This window comes from Lutjanus erythropterus, chromosome 13, assembly GCF_056507025.1.
Source record: "Lutjanus erythropterus isolate fLutEry1 chromosome 13, fLutEry1.hap2, whole genome shotgun sequence".
NCBI lineage: Eukaryota > Metazoa > Chordata > Actinopteri > Lutjaniformes > Lutjanidae > Lutjanus > Lutjanus erythropterus.
This window is the reverse complement of record NC_139329.1, coordinates 14032599-14058883: the sequence shown is the minus strand read 5'-3', so window position 1 is coordinate 14058883 and position 26285 is coordinate 14032599. Positions and strand designations below refer to the sequence as shown.

The following is a 26285-nucleotide window of genomic DNA, read 5'->3' as shown; positions in this document are numbered from 1 at the left end:
CATAGACCAAATTCAATGCGCCTGCGCGGTGCGAGTGTTCCCGGAAGTACTTCACGCACGTGTGTAGCATTTGACAACCTTGAAAAGACTACAAACTAGCTGGCAGCTTATGTCTCACAACAAGCCATCACCGTGATGCCAGTAACAAGATTATTGTAAGTGTAGAGCCTTTTCGTTTCTAGGTGTAAAGACGCAAAAGTACGTCTACGATAGACACGGAATCTTTAGTTCGCTTTTCTGGCAGTTTGGTAATATAGCAAACATAGCTAACGTTAGCATGTCTAAGCCTTTTAGCTACCCTGCACGTCTGAACGTGGCACACACGTTTGTTTTCATTTTTCTTTCACATTGCCACCTTGCTTTCGTCAGCCGTCAACTCTGTAACTCACTGTGAATCTTAAATTATGTTAAGCAACGAGAACATTAGCCAGCTATGCTAAAAACAAACTGCCGTTAACACGCACCTACTGTCGTAGTGCAGTAACCATGCTGGTTACTATGACACCCAGGTCGTTGCAGTGCTCTTTACATAATGAATTAACTGCGTCTGTAATCACACACTATATCAAGACAACAAGGTTTTTGGAGAATTTAACCAATGTTTCAGGACAGAAGGTGTCGTACTGTTGTGCTGCACAGATTGTAAAGCATTTTGAGGTGATGTCATGCAGCTACAGACACACAACTGACTAGACTAGTGAGGTCCACAGCAAAGGCAATAACGCTTGACTTTAGTCTGCACGAAATGGTTGGAAAAAAAAAATCATATTTTTTTGACAGACATTGCAATTGCGATACGTTTGTGATCATTTTATTCAATTTATTATTTTTATGTCAAGATTCATTTTCACTGAAGGAAGCAGCTATTAAAATCATGATGATGTGATATTTGTCGGGGTCTGTACCTGACGAACATGTTTTCTTTCATTTGGAGAACAGGGTTTGTCTACAGCACTACAGTCATTCATTATAGTGCTGTTTGGTTACACAATTTTCCTATCTCAAAAACTGCAGCTCTAGTGATTTTGACATTCCTCTTGCAATTGCAATTTGGAGTAATTGTGTAACCTTACTTGACTTCAACATAGTTTTTTCCATAAGTTTAAAAGATTTGTTGGTTCTGATGATATTTCATTTGCTATATCTTGAAGTCTTGGGTAATGGTTTCATATAGTTAGCAGTCTCAACACAGTGTTAAAGGATAATTACAGTTTATTGTGACTTTTTGCTGTTATGTCTCATTTCTATCGGAAGTGATGACATTCTGCTCACCAGATTGATTCCTTATATCTAGGATCACCGCGTCATCACCACACTGCAGTATGACAGGGCAAAAGACAAGACTAGATAGACGATCAGACAGGTTAGAAACAAACCAACAGTGGAACCTCATGATCTGATTTCAGTAGCAGACAGACAAGTTTTTGACCAGCTGGTGAACATTGGGAACAGTGGGATGGCAGACATCACATCGAGGCATGGAGTGTGGTTTGGATGGCATGTTGTAAACCACAAACAGTGATTGCATCCTGTGGGTTTTTATTACACAGCTCTTTTTTAAAACTTTGTGGGTTTTTTTTGCTCTTTCCTTATATCAACTTTTTAATAACATCCCATTATAACAAATGAAACAAAAAATGCACCAGACAATTCTACACAATTACTTGTGCAGTTTTAGTGTCTTCCCAGTTGTTATTAATTGTAAGCAATGCTGCAGCATGCATGAGAATGATACTGTAGATGCTAACAGTTTGCCTCTTCTCTTAGATACCCTCTCTACCAGTTGGGTAATCCTCAACTGAGGATCTTCAGGCCCAACTGGTTCCTGACTCTGGTGAGGCCGGGAAAAGAGCAGCCTCCTGACACTGTCCAGTTTCGCGTCCCGATGGAGTAAGTCTTTGTTTATAAATTTTTCCTGTGATGTGTTAAAGGAAATACAAAGGCTGAGTACTCTGCTGTCATTTAATACCACACTATCAGCTGTCAGGCTGTCTAATATCTCAATCAAAATGGTTACTATTTGGAATAGCAACTGAGATCTCATTCCTGTTTGAAATTAATTTGAGGCAGTGCCAATACAACCAATAAGTTAATTATTTGCAACACATGCCATCAAATGTTTTGTTTTTTGTGTAATGTATTGTTTTTGTATAAGCTTACAGGTGACGGCTGAATATCCTCACATATTCATTAACTGATGATTTTGTCTATAAACTTTTACAAAATAGTGAAATATGCCCACAACATTTCCCCATAACTTGTCATTTGACTGCTTTATCAAACAACCAATTGTTTCAGCAGTACTAATGTTTCCAGTAGAGTTCACCAGCTGCATGAAGCCTTTGTGAAATGCTTAAATATTAAATTTTTGCAAATATTAGATATGCTGATATTTCCAATTCATTTTGGCAGTGAACTGATGGCGATACTGATATATGCCAAGTTATGACTGTACTCCTTATAAAAACATTAATAGATGTTTATTTTTCTCTGAATGGGAACAAGTTGCAAAGTTAGAGTATTGCATGTTTGTGACATAGTGTAGTACACTTCTACTACTATGGTAATATGGAAATAAGTAGCCTAACGGTTTTTGTGCTGATGTACATGGAGACACAACAAATTATCTTATAATTTGATTGTTTTCTTAATGCTTTATCCTATTTTATTTAAACGTATTATTATGTAGTCCCTATCAGCTTCAGTTAACCAGTACAGTTTTTCACAACAAATTTAGCACATTTTGACGTACTAATACATCACCCTTACTATCTATTGATGATATCCATTGTCTGATCTAATGCATTTTTTTGTTCAAGGATGATTTCATTTTAGTTTTTTTTGTCACAATGTCCATCTCCTTTCTCCACAGCCCCATACAATACATACTAAAGTGCATATTCTTCTGAATTACCTAGTTCAGAATTTTGCCACAATTGGATTTGGCTGTTCAGTATGAAGTTTGATGATTTAGTCCTTCTTTTTTTCAGCCTATATGAGTATGTTTTGTAGTGGCTGGCAAAGTTTGATTTTTTTCAATAAGTGGGTCAGCTAATATAAAATATATTTCTGATTCTCCATATTTATAATTCATAATTACTTAATTCATTTTTGTAAGCCTCTATCTGTTTTATCCTGTTTTTGTAATGTACACTGACTGAAAAAACAACGACAAAAAGTAGAGGAATCCCAGTCAAGGGGTCTCTGACTGATAATTCATGTCTTCAGCTTTTAGGTGGCAGCCCTACTGCCCACAATCACAGCTCCTTGTAGTTTGAAGCAAATGTCTTGTATCAATCCAAATGCTAAACACCTTACTTGCACATATTTGTCTTAGCAGTCATCTTCTTAAAGTACAGGCTGCTCAGCCTCAGAGCAGCATTTTAGAGCTAGTGTGGATTCAGCACCTCATATTTTCAGCAGGTCGGAAGATTATCATCACAGAGGCCTAAATCTGGACCTTGAGGATGAAGAACAGCATCCAACTGACTCTTAGAAATTTACAATGGTTCTTAAGAATAAAAATATATCAAGCTGGTGCCCTGCCTAGGCTTTAAATTTGACTATTTTGAGACTATATAATCAGTTGTTTTATTTGGCGTCAAAGCTATTTTAGATTGTTACCTTTTGTTACTGTAAAGTAGTAGTTTAATCTCATTCAGACCGATTATATAATGAACACATGTTTCATATTTTAGGCAGCAATAATTTGTTTTTACTGGCACTGTAGAAGTTTTCACAGACCAGTGTTTTGCATCTGGAGTTGCACAACATAGCCACCAGGTGGCGTGACAGCCTCAAGAACAGAAAAAATAGGTGTCAGGCCTCAACAGTATAGACAGCTCTTTCCACCTTATGGCTGTCGTAGGCTCAGCTGCAGTTATGACTTGTGAGAGGAGGCTGACTTGGACAGCAGGGCGGGAGGTCAAAAGTGCTTCTGTTTGGCGCTGCACTTGGGGTTGTAGACAGTGAGACGTCAAACTTTGGTCACCTAGAGGAGCTAATATCTACACAGAAATGAAAACAAGCTGTTCTTGGTCATTCTCCAAAACCAATGGAGTATGCTATATATAACTCTACTTTACTGCCTCCTAATTTTGCTGTGTTGTTTTTTGTGTTACAACTCATCAATTTGGTGAGTTTGGACAATAAAACGCAACAGGAGGTCCTTACCAGTCAGCACTCAGTAGCGATGAGCTGATTTTGACTACCTCTGCAAGCCAAGGTCACTGAGGTTAGCAGCGCTCCTCTGGAAAAAAAATTGAAGTTTGAGGCAGATCATCTATGTGTCTCTGGTGGGGTTTAGACCATAATCTGTTCATCCAGGTGCCTGGCCTCCCACTCTGATTTTTGCCTCTTCTCTGCCAAACTCCTAGGGTGCTTATGTAATTGTGTGTGTGTGTCTGTGTGTGTGCACGCTTGTCAGTGTGGGCGAGTCAGTTTGTGAGAATGGTGTGTGTCTTTGTGTATATATGCACAAAAGTGGGTAAGTGCAGGGTGCGTGTGTGTTTATAAGGGTGTGTAAGGTTTTTTTTTCCTGGAGTCTTTGATGCCTGGGAGAGGTGCATGGCTGATGGATATTCTGCCGGGGCCTCGGTGTGCACTGAGATACTGTTAGTTTTTACTTTTCATGCACACAATGTAGTAATGGACACACATGGAGAGATGGTGACACAAACCAAATATCAGTCCCACTTGTCCCAGCTTATTGATGAGACTGAGTCATTACGCCAGTGAAAGCTGTTGTAGTTATGACTCTCGAGGGTAGGCGGTGTTAGCGTGGGTAAGTTGTAGAGCTGAGCAGCTGTTAATGAGAAGTGGTAATGTTGGCGTTCTCAAGGCAATAACACAACGTGGCCTTTATCTCAATGACACCTGGGAGCTTGATATCTGTGGTTGTCTGTCCTCCTCTCTCTTGCTTTTTTTCTAGTTTTCTTGCTTGTTTGCAACTCACATGATCTGCGCATGTCTTTCTCTGTCCTCTCCTTCTGTCCCACCCTGGACTCTGTTGTTTATTGTGCTTTTCTTAAACGCTTTGCAACGCGTCCAAAACCAATCCCTCTTTGGCACTTGTTGTTTGAGACACCTGGCCTGTGTTCGTGTAATTCTCTTTCTACCTGCTGGAGGGAAGTATTTGTTTGTCTTTTTGATTGTTCTCAAAACCTTTTGTGCTATGTTAGTATTTCCTCTCTGCTCTAGAAGGAACATCATCAAATTTCTGGGTTGACACCCACACACACACACACACCCCTCTTGTGCCTCACCTGGCATGGCTAGAGGCCAGCGCTGACACACACAAAGAACAAATCGCAACGCTGAACGTTGTGTTCACTACTACTCAGTCACATTTCATGCTATGATGCTGTCTAATAACTATGAAACCAGACCATGCTGCGGTTTTCTACTGTAATCAGACATGAGCAGACTGACCCTGGTACAGAGCAGCTCACATCCTCTTTCCACTCCGACAACTGTTCAGTACCTGTTGGATCAAACAATGTTATGATCGCCATGGAAATGAATCAGCCTGCCTCTGTTTTCCCGTTCCATTTCATAAACTCGGGGACTCAAGTTGGAAACTGGGTTATTTTTCACGCTAATTAACCTCAGTTTGTCATAGGAAGTCATTTAGCCAGCCAGCAGAGGAGTGTAACTAGCTGTCGAGTCTTTACTGACCTGTCTGTCTGTAAGAGTTTAGTGACTCCTGGTGACCTGTTCTTTGATCTATTTCTGTTCTATTGTCAGGGCAAAAACCTGAACAATAAATCTAATCCTTCACACGCTGCTCTTATACTCTCAACTTCTCAACTGTCTCTTCTCTCCCTAAGTCTCAGGTTCCTCAATGGCTTTCCCTCTAAACAAAGTCGGCTATTATGATCTTGATACTTAGTGTTGGGCAACTTCTGTGCATGTATTGTCTGTGTAGATGGGAGGGTTAAAGTAGTGAGTGTGCGTATCTCGACTCAAACCTGACAATGGAGCAGACTTACAATGAGGAGCGGCTTTCTTTTGCCTTTCATCTGCGCAGAAAACAACTCTCCTGTTTCATTCTCACCACTAAGCTGCTCTGACACAATGTACTTTGATGTTGTGTGTGTGTGCATTTGTGTGTGTGTGTATGGACTGTTTGGTGTACCTTGGATGTTTACCCTACACTGTGTTTAATGAAGGTTACACATTAAATAAAGTCAGAGAGGATCATTAGAACACACAGTGTTAACATGTAAGAGAGACCACTGGATGATAGTTTAAAGTTGTCCTGTCTTTCAGTCAGTGATGAAGGGTAAGGGTGGTCATTGTATGTGTCTTATCGAAAGTACTTTACATAATTTGATGCAAAAGATAAATACAAATCATTAGGGCTCTGATAGTACTGATTTTAACCTACTGTGGTGGCAAAGCAACATATTCCTGCAGGAAGGTGGTTTACGGTGACTACCTTAATAATTGCACTTTATTGGACTTAATTAACTTTACTGTCAGAAGCATAGTGTAGTTTCTTTAAGGGGTAGGGCAGTGCGCAATGTGAGTGTTGCATGCATGTGTGGGCCAGCTTAGTGACAGGGTTGCTCATACTGGAGCAGAAACTTAAACTTAGCAGTAAGCTGGCAGTAAATGTACATTACAGGTTACAGTGATAACAGTATAATTCCTAGATACTTGGGTTGAGTCTGTCAGCTAATCAGAGGCTGTGTTCCTGACTTGTGTGTGACAGCACTGATCCATAGGTGTATTAATTAATCGGTGCAAAAATCTCAACATGTGAATGACCCTTCAAAATAAATTTTGTGGTGACGACAGTAATGAGATCAACCCTGCGGTAGACGTCATATGACCACGGTATTGTGGTTATCATCACAGCCCTACATAACATGCAAAGATATGAAAGGTTTCAACAGTCTTATACCTGGGGTTAAGGGCTGAGGTCATCTCCTGAGCAAAGGAGGAGCTTCTTATCAGCTGTCCCGTAACAGAAAAGCCAACTTGCTCGCCAGCTCACTGCTGTAATCCCCACTGCTTCCCAACGTTGTTCTGATGGCAACCTCCAACTGTCTCACTCAGCTGAGAAAAGTCTCAGAAAGGGGAGAGGGGCCGCTGGTTGCGAGAAAGCCAGTGAAACAATAAAAAATGTTATTTCCTTATGTTTCACTGCGGTCCTAAGCACACCCCCATGCTGCCACATATCCCTGCGGCTAATTGCTGTGATGTCTGATTTAGTCTGATTGTGGTCTTTTAGAGCAAATTATCGTTACATGAATACTGTTAGCAGCACTGTTTTTCTAGGAGCTATCAATATTTCGGTACTCACTTCCTGTTCCTAGGTAATGGTCTAAGCCCACCTTCTCATGTACGCTATTCCTCTTCGCTAATGCCTTTTGTTTGGCATGTATGTCATCATGTTTTCCATTTGTGCCGTTACATAATTTCACAGTACTGATTGTTGTAATGCAGACAATGAATTCTGTCAACAAATTAACATCCGTGTCAACTTTAATAGAGGTCTGGCAGTCCCCATTTTTGTAAATGGTTTTTCAGTACAAAGCAAGACAACTTCCATAGAAGCCAGATAGCTGATGATGTGTTGAAGGATTGAGGTTCCTCTTAGCTGCAGTATGTGCCGGTCGCCTACAACTCTGCATCACTTCTATGTGTGGCTGCACCTCTTTTTTTTCCGTTCCCTTGTAGTACTTAAAGTTGATCTGCCAACCAAAAAGGCACCATAAAAAGCCCAAATGTAGATGCAGCCCAGTTTCTATCAAACAGGGAGCCACATTAAAAGCTCTCCAGTGGTTTGCCAAGTCAAGTTGCTAAAACAAGCAACCTTTCCAAGGAGGATTCATGGTAGCCACAGAAAGCATGATGGTCACTGAATCATCTCTATATAAAGTAATTTTCATCTTAAAACAAGAGGGACATGACAACACCAACACCCCCATTCTTTAGATCAAATGTTGTTAGTACGATTACTAATTTTACAAGGACTGTGGCACGGCATTCAGTTTACACAGAGGAGTATACACACCATTTTTGAAACATGACTCACAATGATGGCCGCTAATCCTACCAGAAGATAAAACTAAACTACCAGATAAACACAAAACATTTCACTTAACATAACATGTATTCAGTTGCCCACTTTCCCACCACTAAACCAACTGCTTGTTGTTACCCTGATAAAAAAGGTCTACATCAGTAAGTCTTCTCCTCTCTGCGAATATACATCATTATGGGGCAAACCTGCAGGTGGCAGCAATGCCCTGACATCACATACACATTTGATTATGTTATCAAATCGAGGATAACTCATGCCTTAGAAGTAGGGATTTAACAACATATTGAATGCCAAACTTTGGCATTCAGTATCTACCGCGATATTACATGATTTATTATTTTATTTCATTTTTTGCAAGTGTACATACATAATTCAAGCATTCTTTGCCAAAGACCATTCATGGCATTTTTTGCACATGCTTAGGTCATTTTATTTCATTAAAGAAGGAATGCAGAAGCGCTTCCCATATGAACAAAATGCTGTACACATCAGATTTCTTATTTCATAAAGGGACAGTTTTTCAAGTCGTCATTTATCTTTGATTTTTAATATTGTAATAAATATTGTATCATGGACTTTTTATTGTGGTACTATTGTACGGTGAGTATTTGGCAACACCCCTGCTCAAGAGTTGTTTGAGTAAAACTCTGAACCAGGCTTTATATTCATGGCTTTATTGATAAGACAGGTGACACTATGACAGAAAATGGGACAGGACAGGATATGCTGTGCAGCAAAGGACCACAGGCTGAAATCAAACCCAGGGCTGCTACAAAGGACTGATAGCCTCAGCATATGTCAAAAATGAAATTATCCGAATGAAAATCTCCTCATGCTTCTTTTTAACTAGTCGATGCACTACTCACTGTATCCTTGCCTGTGAAATGTAAACACAGGTTTATTTCATTGATTCACTTGTTTCAAGGAGACTCTGACCTGGTGACGGCATCAAGAACAACTGTACAGAGCTAGCTGAGCTTCCTGTGAATGGTCTTGTTTGCTTATAGGTCAAATAAAGGCATGGCAAATTCCCATGGCATGTCTTTATTACAGTTTCTGTCCAAGTGGACCTCCTTCATAAAAATTAAAACAGTATAAAGTACACGAACATTCATAATCTGTCACTGTGTCTTAGTATTTTTTGTGAAGTGATAAAAGAGTACCTGTGACTGAAAGTGAGTACTCCCAATGGAGAGTTTATATATGTTTATATGCTGTATTGTATTTAACTCCTAGTTTGTTGTTCATAAAGCAAGTAAAGAGTTACAGGTATAAGTTACAAGTTCTGTTGCTGCAGGGATCGAGCAAAAGTTAATCCACAACAACGAAACTCTGTTGTTAAAAACTCACAGCAGGGATTGACTGTGAGTCAGAAAAAAGCATAATAACTTTATTGTTTGCTTTGTGTGAAGGGAGGTAGTGATCAACCAGGCAGCGTGAGAGTGAGGGATGATTTTCTTTGTTTATTGGGTTTTTCAACAGACCATAGTTACAAACAAAGGTGCATACTGTACACATGTACATACAGTTCAAATAGTTGGTCACAGTTATGGTCATTGTAGAATGGCATTTTCTTTTTTAAAAAGAGAGAATCAAAGAAAGAAGAGTCAACAACATAACTGGAAATGCCCTAACATCAAGAGAACCCCCCCCCAAAAAAATAAATAAAATAAAATAAAAAATAATCACACACACTTAAACAAAAAACATACAAATACAAAATAGAAACAAAAAAAAAAAAAAAAAAAAACCCAAACCACATAAGTCAGTAAACAATGGTACATATTAAGACCTGCAGCACCACACCCATCTGACGAATTATTCACATTTTGGAAAAAAGGACCCCAAGTGTCATTAAATTTATAGGATTAACCAATATCCAGCGAGTATGAGAGGGAGGTATACTTGATTTCCAGGTGATCAATATTAGCCGTCTGTAAAGGCTATAATATACTTTGGGGCTTAAGGAGAGAATGTAATGACGGAGAGACACCAAATAAAGCACAAAGAGCACCAGGTTCAGTTTGCTCCCCGATAACTTCAGACAGGGTAGCATAATATCTGTACAACGTTTGCATAGTTGGGTGCAGAGCTAAAAAGAGTGAATAAGGTTTGCTGGGGACTGTTGACATCTGTCACAAACTGGGGCAATTTTTGCCCACAGAGCTTTAATACTGTAGGTGTGGCATATGCGTTCATACTGATTAAGGCCATGTTTCACACTAATCAAGGATATATGTACTCTTTTAAATATCTCCATCCAAAGTTCGTCCTCTATTGCCATCCCCAGATTGTTGGCCCAAAGAGCTTTTATAAAGTTCAGTGACTGCGGGCACAGTGAATGGATTAGGTTGAATATAAATGACAAAAGACGTTATTAATATATAGATCTTTAGAGTTCTTGATCCCCAGATTTGACCAAACCAAGAGGGCATTGTCTACCAGAGATAGAGGAAAATATGGTTTGCACCGAAGTAATCAGTGTCACTTAAGTGTAACTTAAACTGACTTACATGTTTTCTAGCCACCAGGTTCTTAGTATAGGGAGAAAAAGAGCAGTGAAGGTGCTCATGTAATAGAGCCTTCAGTGAAACCAGAGTGGTGGAGTTGGCCTCTAAAGAAATTTGAAGGGAGTCAAGCTAGTATTTTAAAATCCTGATATTGGTGGACCAATAATAAAACTTGAAGTTCAGCAGAGCCATTCCAACCAGTTGCCTAGGTCTTGGCAAATATAATTTATGCAACAGCAACAGCTGTTACACTCAGTTATCCTAGTCATGATGTAGCTGACTGTGTTAAAAGGGCATATGATATTGTGTCTTATCAATTGCGGGCCCCTGAATTTAATTGAAATTGCATCGTCGTAGACTTTGTGATACTGGCAAATATCATTGTCTAAAGTATAAATATAATATTGTGTTGTGATGAAAGCCCTACTATAACATGACAATTGACATATCTCTTCTTATTTTACACATTTTATCAACCTGTTTAAGGTACAAAATGATAGGCTATAGCAGATTATTATGACCTAAAATTTACTCCATGAACTTGCTCAATTAGGCAAGGAGTCAGGTCTAGCCCTCAGGATGTTTTTTGCTCCTTTTTTCATTATTGTTTCTATTAGCATATACCTCGGACCACCAAGAAAAATTTTTGTGACATGTATCTGGCAAAATGATGTAAAGGCAATTCTTAAAATACTACAACTGCATATATAGTCATACAATTACGAAATTTGGCAGGCAGTGTCCCAATATAAAGGGGGGCAGCAAAAAAGATTTTGGGGCTTGCTGCCCGTCTATTTTAAAATATCACCTACAGCATCCTCAGAAAGACCCCAAAAAATGACTGTCCGCTTTACAAATTCTCATCAAAAAATATTGTTTTACATAGATATACAGTGGCTATTGAGATTCTGATCTGTACAGCAGAGGCATTACTCATTCACTTGGCATATGTTCTTTTAGCACTAGCACATTAATGGAGTAGTGACATGCAGTCTCTGAGCTTTCAGAATACATTCACTATCCTTACTGGCAAAGACAGTCAAAGCTGCCTCTGTCCCGTGTTGCACTTGTCCAACTGTGCCCTTTCACCTACTTCTCTCATTTGCTTTCGGGGCACAGGTGTAAACGGACCACCTCAAACGAGTGGAACTGATACTCACAATCTCCTTGGCTCAGTGTGAGTTATCCCACATTTGAGAATATGAAGTGTCCAGGAGCACGTAGAGTCACTGCAGAGGAAGGATTACATTTGAGAGCAGCTGACAGAGGTGTGCGGGTTAATCTGCAGATTGACAAATCTGCTTTATTGTCACACACAAACAACCATGTCACAGTGGAGCAAAACAAAGGCATTATATTTACCCTATTTCTTCATCCCTTCAGAGACCTGTTTCTTTTAGCACCACTTGATATCAGATTTGCCTCTTATTTACACCTCCCCTTGAACAATGCAAACAATATGACTCTTTACATGATTTCTGACAATGATGCTTGTGTCCCTGTTTTAAAAGCTGGTCGGCAAGAACAGACACAATTGAACCTAATCCATCGTCTGCGTCATCTGATGCCCTTCTAGGTTTTGTGTTTGGAGTTCTTTCATCATCTTGGGTGAGGAATCTTTGTAGCGTGTGTGTTTGCGTATAAATATATACCAGTTGCTGAGGAACGATGCCTTTAGCCTTGGCAGTTGCTGAAGACAGGTTTTCATTCTTCCTGTGAGGCAGAAGTGTGAAAGGTTAGCTTGTGGAGTCAGATGGGTGTTTATACTGGGATGATGATCAGATGCTGCCTGCATCACTATTGGAGACACCACGCCCTTTGTCTAAGTTTAGCCTTGTTTATGTACACGCTTAACTTGACATTTTCTCCTCAGCTTTCAGCCCAAGGCTTTATCACAGACTGGTTTCCAGTTTGTAGCTGAAATGGTAGTCATGTATTGACTCAGGTCAGAGAAGAAGCATATAATGCAACCCCTGAAAATCAAGTGCTTAGTATTTGTGCTTGTGTGTGTATGAGCATGTGGACGCATTCATAATAAATCTATAAATAATATAAAGTGTATGTATAAATACATAAATTGATATATATTTTGATATGTAGACATTCTTTCATGTTCGCAACATGTTCCATTTGATTTATTACTGATACACTGATAAATAATATGTTTTGGTATTGGTGATTTTCTTTTTGTCTTTGTTGTATCTTTGTGTATCAGCTTTCTCTGGTATAGCGTATTTGTACATGCATATGACTATGATTTTCAAATAGTCATTAAAAGATTAAAAAAAAGTCAAAACTAAGCGACTGTCATCTTGTCTGAAAAAAAAAAATCCCTTTTGCTTGGCTCTTTCCTGCACAGGGGTTCGTGTACCGTTTGCTACACTGCTGTAAGATGGGTTAGGTTGCAGCCTTATAGTGTTTGAATTGTATTTATTTATCTCTCCATCCTCTGCTAATTTCCACATGTCAAAAGGAAAAAATACACTAACGCTTTGAAGATGACACAGTGTAGCTTACTGGCAGCCTGCAGCTGCATCAGAGATGCATCCACTTCTTTGATTCACCCTTGATATCCATTTGGGCTGTGTATTGGTAAGAATCTGGCAATGCGTATCACAAGTATCCATACATTGATCTGATAAAATATATTGATTCAGTGTTCACCGATCCAATATGATTGATGCTAAGTGTAAATATCGATTTATATTGTCATCTTTAAGACTCACCTTTATTTTCAAGTTTCCATGGCACGCCTGTGGCACGATGTCTGGAGGAGTTCAATCACAACATTTTCAAATCATAATTTTGTTTGTTTTTTTGTGAGTTGATATAAATGTAACAGAATGTGTTAAAAGGACATAAGATATCGTGTGATATTGATTACAGGCTCCTGAATTGAATCAAATCAAAACTGTATCATGAAAAGCTTGGTACTTCCAATAATTGGTATAATATTGTACTGTGATGAAACTTGTGATTTACTTCCCTAATCATGATACAGTGTATTACAGTGTATTGCAACACTGTAAAAAGGTGATATATTGCTGTTTTGAATCAATTTTAGGGAAACTGTTGTACACACCATATAACAAACCGCCATATGCATGGAATTTGAGTTTAAAAAGTTGACTTTTTATGCAACCAGATCAGTGCAGATGGATAACAACACTACTGTCCAGCAGTTGGAGACTTAAACACAACACAATATGAACTACCAACATGAATCTTTGTATGCAACATGATACAGTATTTTGAGAATCAATATAGTATCACAGAATGTAGTATCATGATACTCAAGTGTGTCAATATTTTCTAACACCCCCACTGTCTATTGTTGCTATGTTATCTAGCAGGTAGCTCAGTGTTTCTGCTGGTTAACATTTATCTGCGCTAAGAGGACTTTACTGTGAAGAATGCAGGACGCCGTAGTAACATTGCATGAACAGGGACTTTTTATTTCTCTTCTGTGACAGCAAACACAACACACAGCCTTTCAGCAACTATTATTATATGCTTATCCAGACATATTACGGCCAACTTAAGTAGCTTAATTACCCCTTATAGTCTGAAGCACTTTCCTGTGATTGTGACAGCAACATGTTGGAACTGGGAATTTGAAAATGTTAATGACAGTTATCAGGTTATAAAACCAATGAGCTGTTGATCTTTACAAATCAAGACTCTAACAAGGGCATAGCTGCTGAAAAAATGTTTAAATCAAAAATGGAATTGAACTGTGACCTTTAAAAAACTCAAAACAAATCAAATTGAATGAATTTAACTGAAGATATTACAACTCAACAACAACTGTGCACAGTCATTTCAGAGTGAAGCACTCACACTCTCTGTCTCTGTGTGTGTGTGTGTCTGTGTTTGTGTGCATTCGTGGGGTCGATTTTTGAAGAATGGGCAGATAGTTCTCAGTGAATAATCAATAGTATTTTTGTTTGAAAAACCCATCCCTAATCTGTATGGTAGTGGCAGCTGTATAATTGGAGTGGTAAAAGCAGAAGGATTAAGATAGGGAAATGTTGGTCATTAATCAGGATCAGTGTTCCCTCTGTTAATGATCCAGTGGAGACCTTGCGGTCCCCAAGCCACTTTCCTCTCTTCCAGTTCCCTGCCCCTGCTTTCTAGGAAAACCCGTTTCTTGGTGCAATCACTCTCTCTCTCTTCCTCTCTTGATCTCAAGTACCCCAGTCACTCCGCTCTGCTTCATTGCCCTCTGGCACTCACGCTGTGAGACGGGGGTTATGGGTGGATGGGGGGATGGGGGGGTGGATGCAAATGGAGCAGAAAGGCAGATGCCACATCTTTGGAAACACATCTCTCTCCTCTCAACTTAGTAAAATGAGACAAATTGGCCTAAAGAGGCCTTAACAAGTTTGTTTACACCTTTCTTCACATAGTGATGCAGAAACTCCTCCGCCCTAACACCCCAAATGCACTGGTACTGGCTCTGAGAGGGAGAGCTCAGTTAATGCTTACTTTTCTCATCTCTCAAAAGCTGAGGTTGCTGTTTAGTAGAAAAACCCTACCATACTCAAGAATTACCACATCAAACCATCCTGCTTTCTGTAATGGTGGAATCAAATGTGGAAATGGTTACTGAGGTATCGTAAATGCAAGCTTACCTCTTTCGATAAACAGAACTTAGTAGGTCAAATGGAAGTGTTCTAGGTCGACATCTGTGTCAGCTTTGCCAAAATTTAGCGTATTATAGAGGAAAAGGCAATTGTTTGTACAGCATGGAAACATATATTACATCATTCTCAGGTACAAAGAGTCTTTGTGTTCACAGATGGGATTTTCTCATGCAAATGTTTGCTTCACCTAATATTGTTACACCAGCTCTAGGTATTGTGCTGTTTACTCTGAAAAATAGAGAATATGACATTATGTTATGTAATATATTATTATATTGTCCTCCTCTATCTAAGAAACATATGAGGTGATACAAGACGCCATATCCGAGGCACTCATGCCAGACCACAGCGTCGCTATTAAGCACTTTGTCAGACGCATTTGGGAAGTGCTCTCTACCAGGATAATCCAATTGGCTAGATTGATTAGCCGTTAAAAGCCTTTCTTCCTCTGGTCAGAGAAATCCGCTCCAAATGCTGCCCAGTGGGCTAGCTTCAGCTGGGCTGGCCCACCGGATCAGTTGGTGCCAGGCCCACTTCCTGTGTAGGGTTTCACCGGGCGCGATCAATACATGCAGACAGCTAATTGGATGAACACTGACACTCACATTTCTCTTCTCTCCACTTTATGGTCCAGAGAACAGCTGAATATGGGTTCATGGGGGAGTGTCCTGTCCGTTACAGTAGGTAATATAACAGCAGAGTTTATGGGAATGCAGTGTGGAAACAGGCTGTATCATGTCTATGTGTCTGTCGATTTAATGAATATGGTGTCATTTGATGGACAGTGATCCAGTGTGTAACCCTGCAAGTGCTGGACTGCAACCCCAGACACCTTCTCACACACCCCTCTGTCTCACACACATTCAAACCATTACTTACCCCATGCAAGCACTGATGCTGGATGCCTTGTGTAACCCCTGTTCCCTTCTCTCTCTTCTCTCTCTCTCTCTATATGTGTGTTTTTCTCTTCTCTGTCTGTCTTGGACAGAATGACCAAGTATGACGTAAAGAACTACCTGGAGATGATCTATAATGTCCCAGTAGGAGCAGTACGCACCAGGATACAGTTTGGTGAGTGTCATCAATGCTTCGCACAAAGAACATACATAGAGCAATTACATTTACAGAACTTGTCGCACAATATTTATATTTCTTGTAGATATACTGAAAGTGAAGGTACTACTACAGTTATTTTCTTGACTAGTAGAGGTGTTCTGTATCGTTCATGATATATTGTTATAATTTTTTCATGATAAAAATCATTCATGTTGTAACAATAGAAATATTATGGCTTGTTGACAGAATGACATCACACAGTGGAGGAGTTTGTTCCAAAATGGAGAGCAATGTTACTAGTGTAGAAGTGGTTTGGTTACAAAAGATGAGATGCACAATAAACCACATTAATATGTAAGAAGAGAAGACTATGAAAACAAATGGGGACAATACAGTGAACTAATTTCATCACCTCAAGCAGAAGCCCCTGGTTGAACATGAGGAGAGACAAAAATCCTACCAAAATTGTAAATCAAAAATGATTTTCAGTATTTTGCCATATTGTCAAGAAATATCGTTATCGCACAATACCCTGAAATATGATATTATTTTAGGGCCACATCGCCCGCCCGTAATCACTAGCCCCACCAACAGATAGTATTTACAGAAGTGTGAGCCCTAACTCAGGCTGTAGTTCGTCACGGGTCCATTCTGTTACTGTAGCTAACACCCAACCCAAGACCAGAATGAGAGCTGAGTCCAAATTATATTTAGTCTTCTTGAGTCAGGTAGGCAGGGCACAAATTTAGCACTGCCCACCAGCCAAATGTTGGTAAAATGTGCAAGTGGCTGATAGATTTGCTTCACTTGCCAGTAGGGGTGTCACGAGAACTGATACTTCGGTACCAAGTCAATGCCAAAAGTTTGGAAATGAGTCGGTGCTTGTGTTTTTAACAGTGCTGTTGGTACCTGTGTCAGGAGGAGGAATAATGTGGTGGATTGTGTCTTTCCCAGTCAGAGTTTCTCCGGGAGCTGCCAGTGTTGTAGCGTAGCTAAGACCAATGCTGCAAACCTTACTAAGTTATCGACTTACTAATCACTGGTGCAAGAAGTTGTTGTTCACACAATCTTTGTAATTGAAAGCCGAATACAGATGCTGTTGTTGATGAGAGGTGGAGAGTGAAGTGCAGGAAAATGATAGATTGTTGGCGCATTATGCTGCTGCCAGGGTTAGAGTTATCTCTCTGTTTGGGTCAACTGCATTTCTGGTCTGACTGTCCATGGGTCATTTTCAGAATAAGTCCAAAACTTTTAAGTCTAAACATTTTTAGATTAGGACTGAGTAGGAGGAGTGTTTTGTGAAAATTAAAAAGAACATCCTACAATGCAGAACTAATTGGCTGAGTCACTGAACCTATGACAAGGAAAGCAAGCGGAGGAAGAACATTACGCACACCATTGGCTGTACATCTATGTAAAGACATGGAGTCCGTCCAAACTGTTGAGAGAGATGGTGTTAAGGCAGTGGTGAAAACACTTGATTCATGGTATGCGATACCAAGCCACAAACATTTCATCCAAATTAAAATCCTAAAGTTGTACTGCAGCTGTTAGTGAGTAAATCGAGCAAATGGTACACACACACACACACACACACACACACACACACACACACACACACACACACACACACACACACACACACACACACTCACTCACAGAGTCTCAGTATGTTCAGTTCTTGAGTTCCACAGTGTATTAAACAATACTGTAAAGCATATAAATAGCTCATTTGAGAACATGATGAATAAAGGTAACTTCAACTTTGTGCAGTAAATAATTACTACCTAATACATTTACATGTAAGTCATATTGTATTGCAATTTGATTTGAAGCAAATTTTACACAGTGGAATGCAAGACTACTCACTACAGTCCAGTACTGAGAATGTACTGTGAAATAAATGTTTTGTCAAAATGTACAACACAACACAATAAGATTTTTGATAAATAGTCATCAGTAATGTGGATGTAATGACTAATCGGGTAAAGGCAAAATTAAGGCAGCCTTTAAACCCAGGAAAATGCAACACTTCTGCCATATCAGGATAGGAAGATGATATGTGGTCTTGATCACAATATCAATATAATATCAATATATTGCCCAGCCCTACCATCTCCACCTAAAAGGTGCATTTGAAGAATCATACATTCAGTATCCTGAAAGATGAAAGGTTACAAGTAGCTATGGTCAGCATGAAGTAATGTTACATTAGATTCCATTGACAACAGCTACAACAGAAAATGTTATCAAAGAATCAATTGAAACTACTAGGGGTGTAATGATTCACTCATGCATCCAATGCATCGGACTTTAATGTGTTGGATACAAGTGCATCGGTTCACACGGCCTGTATCAGTAAAAAGCTGAACTTGCATCGGAAACAAATTGATGCTGCACTAGCGTATCAATACATCTCATTAGGACGGACATATCTTCAGGGAGCTGCTGCTGTAACTTTCCTCCGTTTTCTCTCCTCTTGCCTCTGCCTGCACCGCTCTCGCTGGACGCCTGCTGCCACACTCACACAAAACAAGCGCTCCCTCCTCCCTCTCCTGTGTCTCCTCTTCATTTCATCAAAACAGACTGCGCTGAAAACAGCGACAGAAGTGACATTCTATCGTGTCGCACACAAGTGTAGAATAAGTTTGGGTTTTATAAGAAAGATGAGAAACACTGCTGCAAATCATTTATGCAAAACGTGTCTGACAGCAGAGTACAGAGTCACTATCAGGACTAACTGTCACCACTGACTATCAGGATTTCTTTTTGCAACTAATAGCACTCTGTAAATGTTGCATTAATTGAATCAAAATGTAAAGGGTCACACATTGCATTGTCTTGTATTGCATCATATTGTATCGTATTGAAACTCCTTAGAGTAGATGTTAGCAGTAGAGTAAAACTTAGTAAGGATTTCTTATGACCTATAAAGGGACACTAACTCATTCAGTGAACATTTAACATAATTTGGTATTAATTTTAGCTCTACCTAAAGTGAATAAACATATTCAAAACAAAAACAAATGCACCAGAATGGAGATTTCAAAGGAGAACATACTGGCTGTAGAAGAGAAAGAAGCCAGTATTTCAACTTGCCATGTTTCCTTAATCTCTGATGACATATCATGGTCATTTTATGATTTAGTACAGTAATTATATTACATATTTCTCCTTGAATATTTTTGTCCAGATGAAAATAACTTGGACATCATATCAGGGTTGTATAATCTTTAAGCTTGTATCCATCCCAATAGCCCTTTTAACCAGTTGACAATTTTGTAAATTAAATTTTGGTTGTGGTGATGGAATTCACAGAAAGATGATTTTTGTTTTAGTAAGCATGAACTCAAATTGGTTCTGTTATGGAGATTACGAGATTAGCAATTTCAGCTAGCGATGTAGACGCTCTTCCCATTGACATGCAGCAGCGGGAGTGTTTTCCAGCGGCTAGTTGCGGTAGTGGTTAGCGTGCCTGGCTCTCCTTTCTCCTAACACACACAGCTGCTTATCTGACAATCTGCTGCTGCAGCATTCCAGCCTCCAGCTGTCCCAGGACACCCCATGCTCCCTCCGCACAAACACATACTATTCACTTACAAACTTGCAGCTTGGGGGTCCTAAGTGCCCCATCCCCTCCTGCCCCCCTCATCAAGGATGATCATAGAGCCAGCAGTGTTATATCATTGACTTAATAATGCTTTTGAATTTTTATTTGCGGAAGGAAACAGCTCAAGTTTGCATGGACTGATTGGGGGGGGGGGGTGCTCACTGCAAGTCTAGGAATTTGCAAGTTCATGGAAGAACAGAAGGAGAGGACATATGGGTGGCTTTAAGTTGAAGAGAGGCTGCCGAACAGCTGAGAAGATGAGGCACGAGCCCCCTCTATGCTGTGCCTGAGGGGCCACGAGGAGCCCCCTCTACCTCTGGAGGAGAGACTGGGAAGGAGACGTGGAGGGAGGGAGGAGGAGAGAGGCGTCTAGCTTAGCCTAGCCTACAGTGTGGAGGACCCATTAATGCTGTTTATTAGGGTTGTGTCATTAAAGCTAGGGGAAAAGGAAAGCAGTGAGCTGTGGGGGGACAGAGAGGAGGAAAGGGCAGCTCAGGGCCCCTGGTGATCCCGAGGTGCGTCAGAGAAGGTATCCCTGTCTGCGTCAGGAGTTCCACTCCATTGGCAGCGTAAAGACGGGAACCGGCAGAGAAGAGCGAGGGGCGCAAACGACCCTTTCTTCCCTCCATGGGCGGCAGGGGTATTTTGGAAGAAGTTGCCATGGTTACCCCTCCGGCCTGGGATTTGTAACATGATAGCTGGCTGCCAAACCGCAATCTCAAAGTGGGAGAAATTGTGCTTGCGTTTGCGAGTGTTGTATGAAAGCTCCGTCTGTGTGTCTGTATGAGTTAGGAAAAGGCTATGTGACTTAAGAGGAACACACTCTGTACCTTTTCAAGGTGTGCAAGTAAATGTGTGTAAAAGTAAGTGTGTGTGTGTGTGTATGTGTGTGTCCTGTGTCTTTCTTTTTGGAAGGGGGGGCAGGTCAGTGCCTTGCTCTTTCAAAGGTTGTAGCATTTCCCTGTGGATATCCTCAGAAAATTGCAGACACACACACACACACACACACACACACACACACACACACACACACACACACACACACACACAGGCATACACTCTTCGTTACCTCTGTCTCCCACCCACACAGGGGCCTCCAGTTAGCTGGGGGGGGGGGGCATGGAGGGGAGGTGTTTTACAACCCTGCTCAGGGCTTTCCCTGAGCAGTGGGCTGCCTGGCTAGTGATTACTAGCTACATGTACCACACACACATAGACAGGCACACACACACGCACAAATGACTCATTACAGTGAAATGTTTCCCTTGTTTTTCATGTCATAAACCGTTCCCATGGCAATCACAGTTACTCAGAGGGCCTGTTGACTTGACCACCAGGGTCTCATTGAGATTAGAGTTCTAAGGCAGAGATGAACCATTTGATGGTCGCGTCATTATCATAATTGATAGTCATCTTTAGTTGTAACATGAAGATTGAGATACCTGTGAAGCACCTGTCAGTTTAGTAAAATTACCTTTTGATTTATTTGAAGCCAGATTCCTAACCTGCCTTCACATACACACATTCACACAAATGCACACACTCATGTACACACTCAGCATCTCCCAGAGCCCCCTGTCTTCCTCTTCCTTGCAGAGGTCTGACAGGAGAGTGGATGATGTCATCATCATCTCCAGCTGGGGAAGAGGTTAACCTGCCTTCCATAGTCAACAATACAAGGCTCCACTTTACCGCACGTACACACCAAATACTCTCTGTCCTACAGGGAAATGAACAAAAATGTATAAGTGGTAAATTATCTGTCATTCAGGTAGGAATGAACATGATGTGATAATTGTTGTGTAGGTAAAAAGATGTTAGGACAGTGCTTTAATCATTTTTCTGACTTTGACCTAAAGGTGGATTGCAGCAGCATATATAATCACAATAGTATTTAGGGCTGAAACTAACTATCATTTTCATAATTTATCAATTAATCATTTGGTCTTAACAACATCAGAAACCAACGAAAATGTCTGTCACTATTTTCCAGGGCCTTAGGTGATAGGGATGTCCCCAAATCTAAATACGTTTCCGGAATTGGGAAAAGCACTAATGATCCGATGGAATCAGATGTTTCTTGCTAGAACCATCAAAATGTTTACCATTTTTACTTAAAAAAAAATACAAATTATTATATGATAATTTATTTGAAAATAGTTTTTCATCTTCTATTGATTCATCAATTAACTCTTTGTTGCAGCAATAGTAATAAACACATCCTTAAAACTGTTCATAGATGAAAAATAAAACAAATTGGAATGTCTGTATTTTTCTCATCCATTCCCATTTAAATACCTTTCAAATCGAGGCACTTGATTACATTGAAAAACACTAAAGCAGTTCTGCTCACTCATTTGCAACATTTCCAAGATCCAATACAACTCGAGATTTTAAAATGCAAGCTACCCCAGTGGAAACAGTATAGCAAAGTTTAGAGATCTTCTCCAGGATGTCTCTGGGACAAAAGGGATTTTGGTATTATCTAGCTTGTGTTTGTAACTATTGCCTAACAAATGATGAACTGATCTGAGCGATCACCGAGTGCGTTGTCTCATGCTTTCATTTTTGTTACTGTCACTGGCTGGCTACTCAGCCTGACACCTACTTAATTCAAACATTTTTGTGACAGTGCTGTGTGGCATAGAGTCTTAAGAAATTAATTATAAATAGATCATAAGATTGTGATATTTATATTCATATTTGTGATATGTATAACTTTTAAAACATTTTGCTACAAATAAATAATTGTAATTGTTTTTTTATGTTGTTTATTCTGTTTTTTATTATGCCACTAACAACCAACAAATATGGATGATAATAAAAAAAAAATGAACAGCATTTTGATTTTGGAACACTTTACACTTTCTGTGAGATGGTTGAAATTGTTTTCAGGATTGCAGAGAAAAAGTAAGTTTGGAGCCCTGAAAGTCTCTACCAGTTGACAAATTTCCAGTGTCTTTACAGTATGTCATTACTTTGCCCTACCCTACTCTCACCATGTTCATAAATGTGATCATCATCACTCTGTCATCTGTCTGCTGTCTCGTAACCAGAATTTCTTCATGTTCAGTCATTCTTGTTTGCGAACAAATGCAGTACCTGCTGTTCTTTCTGTTTTTCAGGCTCCAACAAGAAGAGGAATCACCTAAACCAGAGGGTTAAGCAGCCTGACTATAAAGTAGCCTACGTTCAGCTGGTGAGAAGACACAAACACAAACACACACACTCAGTCTCCTACTCTCAGTCTTTTTTAGTTGGTGTGTTCTTTGAGTAGCATTAGTTCATTGACTCCTGTCCAATACACAGTGGGAGGTGGAGCTCTCTCCACATTAACTTTCTCCCTGTCTGTTGAACACCCAGACCCCTGTTTTTTTTATGATTGTGGAGACAATATTATAAAACATAACACCCTGGGGAAAGGGCATTTTGGGGGCCCTGAGGCTTCACCTTTTGTGTGTTGGACTGTTTTGTGAAGGGGAGACTTGGTGAGACAGGTTAGTTGATGTTTACCCATAGAGCGGTGAAGGGTGGGTGGCCTTTTGAAGGTGAGCTCTCCGACACACACACATAAACAGTTATGAAGAGACAAACGATAAGAATGAACATCAATGTATGCACATGCATAAAAGTTACATGCAAGTTACATCCTTTGCATAGCTTTAATTGATCCCATCAGTAAAAATTTTTGAAACATAGCAGTAAGTTTAGATGACATTACTGTCAAATCCTCAGAAATATATCTGTGACATATGCTCAGCTGGATTTGATGAAATCCAAGAGCATGTTGTAGCTGTTTGTCAATTTCAGTATAAGGAGTGAGACTAAGTCACACCAGTGGGAAAAGGGTCTCTATCAGATTCAATAATGCCTTCGGCAAATCCCCTTGACAATCGACTCATGACTTATGGAAGAGGGCTTGGCTAAAGTATAGGGGGTGAGGCAAACTGTCGCCAATGAAAAATGAACACTACTTAGTCTATTGATGATTACTACAAGTGCCCCAAAGGGTGTGACTAAACTATAAGGGGCGGGGCTAAATGATGCCATCCACAAGAGTATATGGCAGACAGCTATTGAGTTTGGCCACGTTATGCTAATCCATTTAGAAGTTATACACCTTTTTATACCAACTGTTCCATTAAATCTTGTCTGAGTCTGTGAATCCATTTGGAAGTTATGCACTTTTTTGTGATAGGCCACTCCCATAGCCACACGCCTTTTAGCCAAACAAACACGCACTTGACCTCCATACCAAATTTCAGCCCTCTTGAGTAAAACCTTTTTGTGTAACGACCGACCAATGGAGCAACATATAGAGCTGCTGGTTGCAGCTAAAAAATAATCCAGGACAGGACTGCCGGCTATGCAAATAGAAAGAGAATGTCTCGCTGATGGGGGTCTTGGACCTAAAGGGATCAATACATCCAACTTGATCCATAAAGATGACAGAGTTTTTGCCATTTTCCACAGAGGTTTTGAAGCAGGGCTTCATCCATCCAAACGAAGGTTGAGTAAACAATTCAGAATTCCTCCGACTATTAAATAAGAGTAGGATATTGTAGATCATTTTCTTTATTAAGTCTTCAACACCCCAGTTAGGAGCATAAACATTAACAAGTGGTGGTCTGAAAAGTGAATCTGTGTTTGTAATGTAACAGCCAGTTGAATTTAAGACACACACTGTTCCTTTACCTGCCATTTAAAATGTTATTCTCTGTTCTCAAGAGAAAGCCTCCCATGCACACAAATCACACAGCTCTACCTTGCATCTCTCTCTTGTGCAGTTCACGCACTCTAGCTGCCCTCTTGAGAAAGCAGCAGTCTGGGCTCTTGCAGGGCCTGGGGGTGAAAGGTCGTCTTTGGTTACATGCCAGACTTATTACAGGAAATATTGAGATATGGTTATCATCTGGTCTAGCTCTCCTTTCTTTGCTTGTGCCATGGATGGATTGTGAGCAATCATGTGCACTTAGCGTGTGTGCAGTCTGAGGGGACACTCCCGATGTTGATGTGACAGCCCAGACTCCCTTGTTGCATCACGGCTGTTGCCTTCACACCTGTGTTTGAGGTGAGCTTTGGGTCAGGAAGGCCCATTCCCTGCACGTCTTGCTAATGTTTGAAGTCTGTTACTCTTTGAAATCAAACAAACCTCCCCCAAAATGTCAAAAAAGTCACTGTTTTAATGCGCCTTTGATGCAGATGTGAAAAGCAAGGGGCCTTTGTTTTGTGCCTGCCGTTTTGATCTTGCCCAGATAAATCAACAGCGGTGTAGACGCTTGTTTACGCCGTGCCGCCCACCTGACTGGGATCCATCAATCTTGAAACGGATGAATAATGAAAATTGTCTAAACACGACAATTTGAAAGAGGATACATACTTGAAGCAGCCATGAATCTTTTAAAAGGGGAGACTTCCTCTCGTCTGACACCAAGGAAGTGGCCTGTGATTTTGTGTGCTGTCTGGAATTCCCACTGGAGTCAGTAGTGATGCTTCTGTCTCACCAGATGCACACGACGATGATAGGTGTGAGGATGCGGAACAGCACACAGACACACACGCACACTCATCTGTGACATGTGTGCATCATTCATGCATGCCGAGCCCTAGAGGACTGATGTTTTCCTTGAATGTCATTCGCTTTGTAGTCGCAATCACGTCGCGGTTTGCTAGAGTCATGCTCATTTGACGGTAAAGAAACACTGGGATGCAGGCTCATCGTGCTTAAAATGGCTTGATATAAAACCGAATATCCGGCCTATTTCTCTGGCAGGTTTTTGGAAAAAACATGCTCTCTCAACTCCCTTTCCTACCTCACTCTCCCTCTTGTGTACGCACACACACACTCACAAACTCACACACGCACAGCCCCAGAAAACCCTCCTTTCTTTTGCAGCGGTGGGTAGAAAACAAGATTGTTCCTAATTGACTCCACATGTGGGAGAGTGTTCTGTGGGTCGATGCTCACACCGCGGTCCCCCCATTCTACCCTCCCCCCTCCCCCCATCAGCTAATATTGCAGCAGTAATACGCTCTCCCTCTCTCATTCCTTACTCTTGGTTTGTGGTCGGGGGGAGGCCTCCCGTTAGCGGGGTTCCGTGACGGCCATTTTCCTCAGGCTTAGGGGGGACCCCAGTAACGGGGGAAGAGATAGTGTCTGCATGTGTGAAATGTGCACTGTGTGTGGGAAAGTGTGTATGTGTGTGCGTGAGGGGCTCACACAGGAGAGAGGTGACTAAGGGCATGATGGAGTCATGCCAGAGCAGGGAGGTCCAGAGACGGGGCAAAGCTATTGGGGAGGGGAAAAAGGCTGTGTGTGTGTGTGTGTGTGTGTGTGTGTGTGGTGCGCTGGTGGTGGGGTGACAAAAACAGCAGTAGAAAATGAAAAATCTTGAGTCTATCAGACTGCT

General features: G+C 40.6%; 1 protein-coding gene across 1 annotated transcript in view; it reads left to right on the top strand.

Moving 5' to 3' along the window:
* The window catches only part of mrpl23 (mitochondrial ribosomal protein L23), a 48779-nt gene continuing 22494 nt past the window's right edge, over positions 1-26285 (top strand). The window contains exons 1-4 of the mRNA XM_084734900.1: positions 1-155; positions 1768-1890; positions 16198-16280; positions 23001-23074. Of these exons, the coding sequence (XP_084591026.1) occupies positions 136-155; positions 1768-1890; positions 16198-16280; positions 23001-23074 (300 nt within the window). The 5' untranslated portion in view covers positions 1-135. The remainder of the gene's footprint in view (positions 156-1767; positions 1891-16197; positions 16281-23000; positions 23075-26285) is intronic.